This window comes from Miniopterus schreibersii (assembly GCF_964146895.1).
Source record: "Miniopterus schreibersii genome assembly, chromosome: 18".
NCBI classification, from domain to species: domain Eukaryota; kingdom Metazoa; phylum Chordata; class Mammalia; order Chiroptera; family Miniopteridae; genus Miniopterus; species Miniopterus schreibersii.
In genome coordinates, this window is record NC_138121.1 from 17648098 (window position 1) to 17660765 (window position 12668).

General features: G+C 40.8%; 1 protein-coding gene across 1 annotated transcript in view; it reads left to right on the top strand.

The window, feature by feature from the left end:
• The window catches only part of PKD1L3 (polycystin 1 like 3, transient receptor potential channel interacting), a gene marked incomplete at its 5' end in the record, with an annotated part of 50031 nt that overhangs the window by 34992 nt on the left and 2371 nt on the right, over positions 1-12668 (top strand). Inside the window, 7 exons of the mRNA XM_081118747.1 lie at positions 2673-2940; positions 3834-3967; positions 6535-6662; positions 7252-7412; positions 8644-8854; positions 9288-9389; positions 11049-12612. Of these exons, the coding sequence (XP_080974873.1) occupies positions 2673-2940; positions 3834-3967; positions 6535-6662; positions 7252-7412; positions 8644-8854; positions 9288-9389; positions 11049-11264 (1220 nt within the window). The 3' untranslated portion in view covers positions 11265-12612. The remainder of the gene's footprint in view (positions 1-2672; positions 2941-3833; positions 3968-6534; positions 6663-7251; positions 7413-8643; positions 8855-9287; positions 9390-11048; positions 12613-12668) is intronic.

Sequence of the window (12668 nt, forward strand, 5' to 3'; positions counted from 1 at the left end):
TATCTGTAAGATAAATACCCTGAAAAGATTTGCTAAAAACGTATATACATTTCTAATTTAGAAAGAAATTGCCAAATTGTTCTCCTTAGTTATTGTACCAGTTAACACTCCCATGAGCAATGTATGAGTCTGCCCCCATCTCCAACAGCCCAGCAAAACTGGTGTTTTCAAACACCCGTAGCTCTGAGATATGAGACTTTGGGATTGCACTCATGAGAAAATACAAATTGAAACTAAAGAAAGAAACCATTTTTCACCTCATATGGGCAAACCTTGCCTCTGCCCTTACCCTTTTTCATTCCATCATCTCCATGTTTTAAAAAAACATAAACCTGTGTCACTTCATCTCCTATCCCTCCAACCCTCACTCACTCTGCTACAGCCACTAAGCTTCCAGTGAGCCACCTCCTCAGAGCAGCTTTCTCTAATCACCCTTCCTAAGCGAACAGCACTGCTTCCTCCCCACGAAACATTCTCTGTCCCTCCATCCTATGTAATTTGTCTGCACAGCACTGTCATCACCTGAATATTGTTTGGTTACTGCCTGTCTCTCCCCCTCAAGTGTGCACTCTCTGTGGACAGGGGCTCATCCACTGCTGTGCTCAGGCGCCTAGAGCAGGACCTGGAATATGTGAGCGCTCAGTGCATGCTGACTGAAAGACGAGAGTGAGCGGACGGCGCTCCGTCACCTCTGTGTGTCTTCCACTAGGCTGCTTGGTTTTGTTTGCTTTTTTTCAATCCTCACCCGAGGATGTTTTTTCCATTGCTTTTCAGAGAGTGAAAGGGGGGGGGGGGAGAGAGAGAGACATTGATTGGCTGCCTCCCGCACACCGGCTATCGAGCTTGCCACCGAGGTACATGTCCTTGACAGAAATCGAACCCAAGACCCTTCAGTCCAAGGGCTGACGCTCTAACCACTACGCCGAACTGGCTAGGGCCATTTGCTTGTTTTAATAGGAGCCTTTATGTATTAAGAGCTTGTTTAGTTGTAGATACAGATTTAGATATTTATATGGATACAAACTAAGAACTTAAAAAAATTAATTCCGGGCCCTAGCCGGTTTGGTTCAGTGGTTAGAGCGCCGGCCCGCGGACTGAAGGTCCTGGGTTCATTTCCAGCCAAGGGCATGTACCTCGGTTGCAGGCTAGATCCTCAGCCCCTGTAGGGGCCCATACAGGAGGCAACCAATCGATGTGTCTCTCTCACATGGATGTTGCTCTCTCTCTCTCTTCCATTCTCTCTGAAAAGCAATGGAAGAAATATCATCGGGTGAAGATTAAAAACAAACAAAAAATTAATTTCGGGAATCAGTATCTTTATAATGTTCTCTTCCTGTCTGGGAATATGATTTGCTTTTCTATTCTCATCTCATCCTCAGGAACACTCAGAATTGCTCCATATAATTCTTGCACATTTCTTTTGTGTTGCCATTGTAAATGATATCTTTTATTTCTCTATAGCGTCTAAGTAAATATTGTTTGGGTATAGAAGGACATTGAGTCTGGCCGGGTGTGGCTCAGCGGTTGAGCGTAAACCTAGGATCCAGGCGATCGGGATTCGATTCCCAGTTCAGGGCACATGCCCGGGTTGCGGGCTCAATCCCCGGTCAGGGGCGTGCATGAGGCAGCTGATCAATGACTCTCTCATCATTGATGTTTCTATTTCTCTCTCTCCCTCTCCTTTCCTCTCTCTGAAATCAATAAAAATATATATATACTTTTTTTAAAAAAAGGACATTGATTTCTTTATAGTTAGTACCCAGCCACCTTGCTGAATTATCTTTTTCTAAGTAATAGTTTTTAGGTTCTCTTTTTCCTCCCAGCTTTATTGAGGTATAATTGACAAAAATTGCACGTACTTAAGGTACAACATGATGTTTTGATATACGACTACATTGTGAAATGATTACCACAATCAAGCTAATTAACACATTTATCTCACAAAATTCTGTTTTGTTTTTGGTGTGGTAAGTTATAGGGCTATTTCAAGATCTTCAGTCACACTGTTTGGTGAGCTCACCTCCAGGGACTTCTGGACCATGGCTGGGAAGGGCTGGAGCTGGGTCACAGCCACTTTATGGTCCAGTCAGGACTGACATCTGCAGGACTATTATCTAAAGCACAGGCTGGGGTGACCCCTCCTGCGTCCCTTGGCATATGGTGCTGGTGGCAAGGCCAAGGTCAAATGGCACTGCAGCTAAGTCCACAGGACAGCTGTTTCTAGATGTGCAGCCAGGCCCACAATTGGTGAGTCAGCCACGTGGGGAACCTGCCTTCTCAAAATGGACCTTGTTGGTCTTGGACTCCACCAGGGTTTCACAGTTACCTACCTGAATCCCAACACTCCCACAAAGGCACTTTTGTCTGTGGATTATTGTTGAGAGATACAATCAAGGGACCTCATATCCCATCACCTTCATCTTTCTGACATCTTTCGGTTGATTCTCATGATCTATCTAGACCATTACCTACATATCATATGTAGGTCATTATCTACAAATTATAATTTCACTTCCTCCATTTTTTTTAATACCTCTTGTTTCTTTTTTTTTAATCTGGTTGCATTAGCTGGAAACTCCAAAAATGTTTTTAAAAATAGTGGTAAAGCTGCATTTTTTGTTATGAAATTAATGAGGCAGTTTTTACAATGGCTTCTTGTACTCTCTCATTAGGGTTCATTACTGATGGGAACTCCTTTCTTTTGGGCAATGTTCTGCTTCATCAGATTCGCATTCTGAAGCCATCTTGCCACGATCTGGAGGATACAGAGAACTACGGGGCTAACTGGAGGCCACCTGAAACAAACGACACAGAGCCAGACAGCATTTGGCACTATCAGAATCAGGAGACACTGGGTGGCCACCCCATCCAAGGGGAATTTGCCACTTACTCAGGAGGATACGTGGTCAGACTTGGAAGAAACTCCAGTAATGCAGCCAGGTGAGTGAGCCTGAGCCCTCAACAAGAGGACCAAGATGTTCGCTTCTGTCCATTCTCAGGACAAGTAGGAGTTAGAACCCATTGAACATTTTCAAGAGCTACTGTAATGACACTTGTAGACACTTTTATTTTAGACTTTTAAGGAAATGTATCTTTTAGTTTAAAAATTCCTTGTTCAACCTCAAATGACAGGCTGGTTTTAGTGTGCCAGTTTGCCAAATCTCAGTCCTTTTCTCATCTGGGAAACACGCATCAGTTTCAATCTTAGATGCAGTTGAACTCAGTAATTCTAGCTTGGGCAAACTACTCTTCCAATATAAGAGGAAACACTGCCCTTCACTGAGGACTACGATCAATCCAAAATTCAAATGCTAAAAATAAACTGCCAGAGAGTTAGAATGGTTTTGTATATGAATCCTGGGAGTCTCTGTCATTATGTATGAAAAAGTCTAAATTAAAATGATTATCTCTTTAAATTTATAGCAAGAAATTAATCAAAAACAATGCCAGCCAAATGACCTTTCCACCCCTTACGCCTCTCAAAACTGAATAGTAGCTATTAGTAGAGAGTAGCATTTAACACTTCAAATAGTAGTTGACACAGCATATAAACTTCTACCTCATGCCTTAAGTGCCAAATATATTATCTTGAACATTTAACCTTGGTGTGACTACCATTTTGAAAACTTGCAATTTTATAGTCTTCTAGATTTATGTTCATGTTATCAGTAGTGAAAGTTCGGGCATTAGTAATTAGAAAATACTGCCCAGATAAACTAGATTGGGAAATGTAGCCTCTCATGTGGTATGAGTAATACTGGAAATGCCAGGGCGTTTTCCTTTGCAGGGCTGAATGGAGAAAGCAGCAGCCCTGTCCTTCTCTGTCTTTCCAGAGTTCTGCAGCATCTTGAACAGAGCCACTGGCTAGACCGTCGCACCAAAAGCCTCTTTGTGGAATTTGTGGTCTTCAATGCTAATGTGAACCTGTTCTGTGTAGTCACCCTGATTTTGGAATCCAACAATGTGGGTACGAAGGCCTCTCCTCTCCTCCCTCTGACCTGGGTATTTCAGAAGTCCCAATTTCTTATACCATTAAAAGACATTATCTTAATTCAAGTTATTATGCGTAATTTTAAAAGTCAAATAGTTCAAGGCAAAAACTAGTAGTCCTCATTCCCCACCTCATTCCTACGCCATAGAAACTGCTTTCAGCCTTTTTAAACCCATTCTTTTGCAATTTAAAAATTAACATGCTTATTAGCTATTTCATGAATCTTCAGTTTAATGACAGAGGATTTAACTTTCTTACACCCACACATGTCCCTAACATACACCCCTTTTCTTTCCTCATTTTCCCACCAAAGAGGTATATTTTATGGTTAATATTATTTCCATAATTGTGATAATATATTTTTCAAAGATGAGCCCTGTAATGTATTACAATACAATTTCTTTTCTTTCACAACTGTTTGTTTTCCCTAGTTTATAATTCTTTTTTGATTGGTTGGTTTTGCATGCATCTGTCATTGGAGATGAATCAAACTCTTCCTAGAAGTAAAACCTTCATTCTGTTCAAAAGTATCCCATAACCTATCATTTTGTCTTTTTCTTAAGAGAGACCCTCCCTAGGGCCTCCATCCTTTCGGTGCAGTGCAGCTTGGTTATTCTCTAGGCCTGCTCTAGAGCTCTTATCCTGGACTCCCTCTTCACTGCCACCCTAGGGATTATCTTTACCTCTTTCCTCCACTGGGTCCCTTCTCCTAGATCCCATGTCTTCCTTTCTTGGTTTACTTCCTCATTTTGCTGGAGCACATCCTACAGTAACTTCCTGGAAGGTGCAAAGGAAGTAAATTTTTTGAAGCCTTACATGTCCAAAAATTTTGTCATCACATTTGGTTGCTTATTTCATTGGATACAGTTGTTTTTCACAGAATTTTGGAAAGTACAGTCCATTGCCTCCTAACTTCTCAGTATGATGATGCTCCCATTCCCAAGTTTTTAGAATTGTCTCTTTGTCAACAACGTTATGAAAGGACCTGACTGTCCTCATAGTAAGTCCTTTAATCTGAAAATGTATGCCTAGATTTTGAGAAATTTTCTTGGCAAATTTCTCCTATTTTTTCTTTTTCTGATATTCCTAGTATTTTGAGGTAGAGGTAGGAACTCTTGGACTGATCCTCTGATTTTGTTAGGTTTTTGCTTTTATTTTCCACCTAATTTCTGAGATCACTTCAATTTCTAAACGATTTGAAATTTTCATTTTTATATTTTAATTTCCGAGACTTGTGTTTGTTCTCATATTTCTTTTGCATAGTCTCCTGTTGTTCTTTTATGGAATCAATATCCTATCGACTCTCTGAAGATACTATAGGTTCATTTTGTTTTTCTCAGCTCCTTCACTTTCTCTAATTCCTCTGAGCTTTTTATTTTTTTATTTTTTTTGTTATGATCTCCAATTATCAATGTTAGAGGTTTAATAATCTGGCTGTTTTTTTTCATATTTGAGAGGCCATTAAAAAAAAAAGCAAATGCTAATTAGAAGCTCGGTATGCCTGGATAGAGCTTGTCAACTAGTATCTGTCTTTTCTCTTGGGCAGTCAGTTTTCAGAGAGGGACCCTCCAAACTCCTGCCTCGAGGATATAAGCCTGTTAGAGAGAAGTGAGGGAAGGAGAGTAAGGGTCTCACCCAGCAGTATGTAGACTTTCTTTTAATTCCCTTTTCTAGTTGACTCGCAATGTACCCGGTATCTCTGAGCTCAGATTCTCTCTAGTTCAACATCACTAGCAAATAAACCTTTAGTCTTAGGCAGTGGAAGGCAGGATGGGGGGCAAATATCTGGTTGTGACAGGAAGAGAAAATCTGGGGTCTAACTGCTTATGCTCAGACTTGCAATCAGTTCCATTTTCAGTTCCACTTGACCCTCTACCTTCAGAGGTACCTGATGTCTCTAATATCCCAGCCTTTCCAGGGTTTTGTGGTAAGAATTGGCTTCCTTCTGGGTTTCCTGCACTGCTTAGGTTTCAGCTTCCTTGAATCTACTGGGTCAGCGTCATCTTATTTTCCAGCTTCCAAGTTTGTCCCTCTCGTTTGCCCTCCTCTTCTCTGTCATTTTCATACCCCTTCACTGTCATTGGAGAGGTGTTTTGTAAGGGCCTGGAGGGAAGCTGGCACACTGAACTCCCCTGCCTTTAACAGGAAATCTGTCCTAATCCTACTTCTTCTCACCTTTCTTCTCTCCCCCAGAACTTGCCCACGAGTGTCCTTCCCTTTACCACCAGGTTTTACTTCTAATCAGGAATTCCTTCTTCCCAGATCCACACAGAGTACACCACTTCTCTTATACTTATAAGAGAAGCGTGACGGCTTCCTGAGGGTCTTCATAGGGACTTTTCATGCAGTCAGCACTTTTCTCCAATAGCTTTGCACATGTGACGTCATTTAATATTCATGACACCTCTAGAGGAAGCACAGCTTAGAAACTCAGAACATCTGAAATTGATGGTACAGGAACAGTTGAGGTTATTTCAAAGACGGAGTTTGAAGGGAAGAGAGCAAAAGTTCTAAAGACTCTTGACTACACATGTTATTCTCAGGTGCTTTCTTCGCTTCTGTAAGACTGGACACTTTAACTTCCCTTCAGACATCAAAGAAGGACTCTGTCTGGTCTATCGTCTCACAAGTCATCTATTATCTGCTAGTCTGTTACTATGGCTTCGTACAGGTGAGTTGAAAATGTTAAATCTAAGAGACTCCCAAGCTTGCCAGATTATTTGAGAAGCTCCACAATGAGCTATTGCTTGAATTACAGCTATGATTTTGGTCCTTTCCAGAAATCTGACTTCAGTTAAAGGCTGACTGATTTTCCACAAAGGTCTTTCAGTTTTCAAGAGTTAAAGAATTAAGTCTATAGAAAGAAAATTACTTTTTGTACAGTTGTACTAACCCTGTGTAAAGCACTAGCAAGAGACTGAAAGTACAAACAGATTAAGCACTCAAAAATACAGGTGACGGCACCCCAAAGATAACGTATCTTAAGCCAAACACAATGTTTTCTTTATTTTCAGGCTTGATAACTAATTTAGAAACTTTTTAAATTAAGTTTAAGCAAAGAAAAATGACTGTACCCAGTGGAAGTTGTACTAGAAAAGGCCAACTATTCAGTAAGCAGCCCCTCTGAGCAACCACAGGGCAGAACAGAGACCATAACCCATTGTGTCCAGGTCAGATGATGGCAATGTTCGTAACACTTCATTAGGGGGAGACGTAGCTAATCTTTCAGGCAAGCAGCAGTGACTGTGGTGTCTGTTTAGGGTCGCCGGCTGAAACAGCAGAGATGGAGGTTCTTAACGAGGAAAAAAAACATTCTGGACATAAGCATAATCCTTACTAGCTTTGTCATCTTGGTGCTTGACATCAAGCTTATTTCTCTACATAAGAAGAACATGGCACAGTACCACTACGACCGTGACAGGTAAGAGGGAGCTGGAGCAGCCCAGGATGGATATTCCTCCTCCATGTCCAAAGTTTCCTGTTTACACACACATATTCTTGCAAACTCCCCTTCCTCCTCCACTGCTCTACCAAATCTCTCTTTGTAGAATACCAAAGATAAACACAGAACTCGGACTAATGTCACAGCAGAGACGACGAACCAGAAGCCTATACTGCTCATCACGTTGAAAAGGTCTTCTGCCTTTCACATCAAAGGGCCTGGATTAGTCATTATTTTGCACCCTGGCCAAGGAATAAAACCTAAGACATGACAAGTGATCATCCTTCAAATAAAACCACAACACATGGTACATACTTTTAGTCCAAAGCAGTTGCTTTCTGGGTAGGGATGTTCATCCACACCAAGACATTCTGGTGCCCCTTTGGACTCTTTCTCTGGCCATTCTCATGGGGAAGAGCATCTCTGGCCCAGATCAAGTATTGCCATGCACTTTTCTAACCTTTCAGTGGTGAGCAGCCTGCACCACTGGTCTAAGACTAAGGCACTGTCCCAGGAAGGCCTTATAGTGGGTTGTTTATGCAGGGACACTGGGTCTATGCAGTTTGAATTATGCTGGCAGCTGAGATCCAGCCTGCTGTGTGGCACCGTCTAGGTCTTAGACAATAAAAGAATTGTGATCAAGGGTCAACATGCTCATACCTATGGGGGTCCTTCCCAGTATAATTATGAATGCCTCTCTCAAATAACAAAACCTAAAAAAATAAAAAACCAACACCAAATTGGTAATTAACACCCCTTACCTCTAATCATCTTTCTACTCAGCACTGTTAAACCTATTAGAGGGTCAGGTATCTACTGCCAGAGGACAATACAGTATTAGTGTGTTACAGAAAACAGACCAGCCTAATGGCACGTGTCATTATGTTAACTCATCTTTTAAGAGGAGAGGTTTAACTCAGAGCAGTAGAAGGCTGGCCTTGATTTCCAGGATGAACCTGGAGTAAAGAAATCAGAGGTCACATTTCAAGTTTTCTTCAGCACAACTCCCAACCAAACATGTGTTTCTTTTGTCAGTGCTCTCATATCCACAGGCCACACTGGAAAGTAGAGTTCTTACATCAAGCATTTCACCTAGTAGGACTCACAACTGCTGCACTTCGGCAGTGGGAACACTGGAGAAACTGACGTCACAGGAATTGGTGATGGCATATACTTCATGCTGAGTAACTGTCGGCCTTCCTTGATAAAGGTTCATCAACTTCTATGAGGCAGTAAAAGTGAACTCGGCTGTCATTCACCTCATGGGCTTCCTGGTTCTGTTGGCAACTGTTCAGCTATGGACCCTGCTGCACCATAACCCCAGGCTCCAGGTCATCGGAAGAACACTCACCAAAGCCTGGGATGAGGTGGTGGGCTTCCTGTTGGTCATCTTGATCCTGCTGACAGGCTATGCCATTGCTGTGAGCGCCCATTCATTGTCTGTCTTTCCTAAGTGCTGTAGTCTTGAATCACTTTGCTTCTCTTAGAAAAGATCACTATGTGGAAAATCAGTTCAAGTTGGCACTGAGTTTTGGAGAAAAAGTAGTGCAGTAAGAAAGCTGGTTTTAGTTACAGTGCCATAATTAGCAGGAGGACTTCAATTCATATATTTGTATCTTTAAAATTGGGATAAAATTTAGCTCACGGGAATGTGAAGGTCAAATTTATATGAAAATACTATGTAACTACAAAGGAATTTTATATATTTTTTAGGCATGGTAATCAAAATGGCCACTAAGGATTTTAATTTTCATTATGTTCGTTCTGTTGACCTCATCACTGAGTACCTCAAGACAGAAATAACTGCAATAGCCTCCACTTCACTCCCTGATTGGTCTTTCTCCCTCTTTTCAGTTTAACCTGCTATTTGGGTGGAGCATCTCCGACTACCGAACTTTTTTCAGCTCTGCAGTGACTTTTGTTGGTCTCTTGATGGGAGTCTCTCATTACAAGGAGGTGAAAAACCCCATCCTGTTTTCCCTACAGAACTCTTTTGGTTTAATAATACAGGGTGGGGCAAAAGTAGGTTTACAGTTGTGAGTACACGAAACAATTTATTTATTAATTGTATTTCCATACAAACAACTGTAACTCTACTTTTGCCCTACCCTGTGTCTAATAAAGGGAGCAATGTTTATAAAAGCAGCCCCTACTATACGATGGCACCATTAGAAAAGGGAGATTTAGATGCTTTGTCGTTCTGGTTTATGGTACCACCTATGTCTACAAGCTTTGGGGTGGCTACTACTTTCAGAAGCCTGTCCTTTTCTAAACACATAGTCCCACCTCTCACTTCCTGTGTCCTTAATCTTACTGCCAAGGACACAGCCTGAACCTTTTGCTCTTGTACCTGGCCAGATTACATGGGGTTGCTGCTGCCTTTTCAGTGGCCCTTTGAAGTAGACAATGGAAATGACTTAAAAATTAGGCCAGTACAATTCCAGAAGAGCTGTGATGTTTCTGTTTATAGTTAACAATTTCAGAGAGCCTGTTATTTTCCCCCAGGAACTACCAACACAAACCCGTTTCTATTCAACCTATGAAAAATAAAGCAGGAAACCCAGGTGAGGATTTGGGTCCAAAGCACAAGCATATATAGATTTGATCAGGGAAGAAAAAAACTGCAATTCAGATCAGTGCAGGTGGCAAGATTTTCATCAAGGCTTATCATTCTGATAACCTACGTTTCAAAGGTTACTAATTAAAATGGGTAAGTTATCATGGTTTCTGATGTGGAAAACTGCCACCTCCCTAAGATAACCAGTTTTGGGGGTACTATTTTATTGTGGTTCTAGCCCCAATCACTAGAGAATGAAGTCCTCAGCCATGGAACACTTTAAATACTAAAGTTCTTAAAGGAAGTAATCAGAATACTACACTTTTACTAACACTTATTTTTGGACTTTTTAAAAAAACACACACTTTTCCACTCTAATCATAAATATACAATGTGAAGGGCCAATGGAGTTATACTTATTGGGAAAAGTCTTACATCATAAACTCAGTGTCCAAACTTGACCTAATTATGCTATTAAGTGGATGATAGGCTGCTACTAGGAAATGTTTTGACAGAGATTTCCATCCCAGTGGCATTTAGTTTAAGTATACATCCTCTAAGTTGCTTGTCTTTTTTTAAAAATGCCAGTGATGAATGAGCCAATACCAAGGGAAAATAAACCATTAGTATTGGAAAATCAACATGACTTTTTAAATATCTAAAATAAGATTGGGAAAAAGTAGGTTTACAGTTGTGAGTACGTGGAAGTTTACTCTTGTATTATTTATCATTGTATTTTTGCATGCAAACTGTAAACCTACTTTTGCCCACCCCTGTATTTTCTGGAATTGCCAAAACTCACATGGGCTTTGAATCCTTTTAATTTTGCAACTCACCTGTTCTTATGAAAACCCCAAAGGCACAATTATTTTTACACCCTTAGGGCCATTCTTGCTCTTCTCTCCCCTCAAAACTATTCTTTTAATAGTTTTGCTTTTCTCTCTCATTTCCACCAGACAAGTGTTTTCTTATATATCCCAAATGTTAGCACGTAACTTACATTTTTAAAGTAGAAATGAAACTGTGAGTGTTTAAACTGTGTTTTATTGTCTTCCCAGATTATTGCATTAGACCCAGTCCTGGGCTCCTTTCTGATCCTCACCAGTGTCATCTTGATGGTGCTTGTGATCATTAACCTTTTTGTTTCTGCCATTCTAATGTCCTTTGGTAAAGAAAGAAAGTCCCTTAAGGTAGGTAACTCTATGGCTTGGGAATTTATATACTGGTTTCCCCCACTACCCAAAAGTAGAGCGCATTCCTATGAAAACTTTTAAAAGCCAAAATGGCATAACACAAAGAAGCAATTACCATTAATTTAAATGGGAAACATTTTTAATCTTTCCCAGTCCCCCAAAATAACCTACCAAATAATACATCAAACCTAAAACAGCACTAACGTATAGTAAAAGCAGGAATGATATCACATACAGCTACGTAAAGCAGAAATAATGTAGTGTTATTTCAGTGTGTGCTGCCTCTGTAACAGCTCACTGCAAACACTGAACGTAGGCTACCTTCGCTTTTCATCTTTTTCATAAAAGCAAAAGTCCTCTTCGGATTTCTTTTGGTTAGCGAAAACAGGTACTAACACACATCTCCTAGCCCTAAAAGTGAAGTGGCGTAAAGTGGGGGATACCTATATAAACCGTACCATTTTATACCACTGCAAAAGTTCAACTGTAGCTGCTCTTAAGATTACAAAAGGACGTAATGCACAATATCAGCATATTCCCTTTATTAGTATCCACAGCTCTGCCAACTATTTTCCTAGGAAACCCAATTTACCAAGACTGCATTATGTTCTAGCCACTGTCCTATAAATAGCTGACCCTCAACTACTAAGCAGAAACACTCCAATGCCTAACAGCAAATCATTAAAGGAAGCAGTATCTTTACTATATGTTTACTTTTTTTACCTTTGATACTTTTCCCCTTCAACATTAGGAACAATTTCAATTTATTTTTCTCCTTTTCTCCTCCAACAGACTTGGAAAGAAGCTGCACTGATAGATACGCTGCTGCAGAAGCTCTCAAGTTTATTAGGAATCCAGTGCACCAGAGCACAGGTGAGTGAACAGCTGTGACAGCAACGGACACTGACACTAAGTGTTAAAAAATGAACTGTCTTAACCTTGTTATCGCCTAGCAAATACTTATTTTTGCATGGCGTAAGCTTAGAAAATTATAGCTGTTTACAGTACACTTTGTTAATTTTGTCAGTGAGGAATCAAAATCCCCTTCGCTGAAAGTCCTTATGTTTATGATCTTGGCACTGTCAGGAAAGTCTTAACACTGCAAGAGTGACATATTTAACTGGTTCTGCTGCCAAAAATGCCAGTATCACTCACAACCCGTGTTCTAGGATGGCTGTGGGAAATACCAGCGAGTCAGATGTGAGCCCACTGCAGCTTATTAGAAATAAAGATACAAGCATGTGATCTGGCTGATGGGGAGCATTTCTAACACTGTGTTCCTTGCCCTAATTTAATTAGGTCCTGAAAGCCTCCACAAAGCCCCAGAGGAGTAACCAAGCCAACTCACAGATGCTATCTGGGCTTAAACAGAAAGACTGGAATGGGCTCCTTACTGCCGCAGACATCCACGTTACCCAGGGAGCCAAAGGTAAGGTCTGGCTTGTGCCCAGCATAGGTCACTTGCTTAAAATATTCTCCACTAAA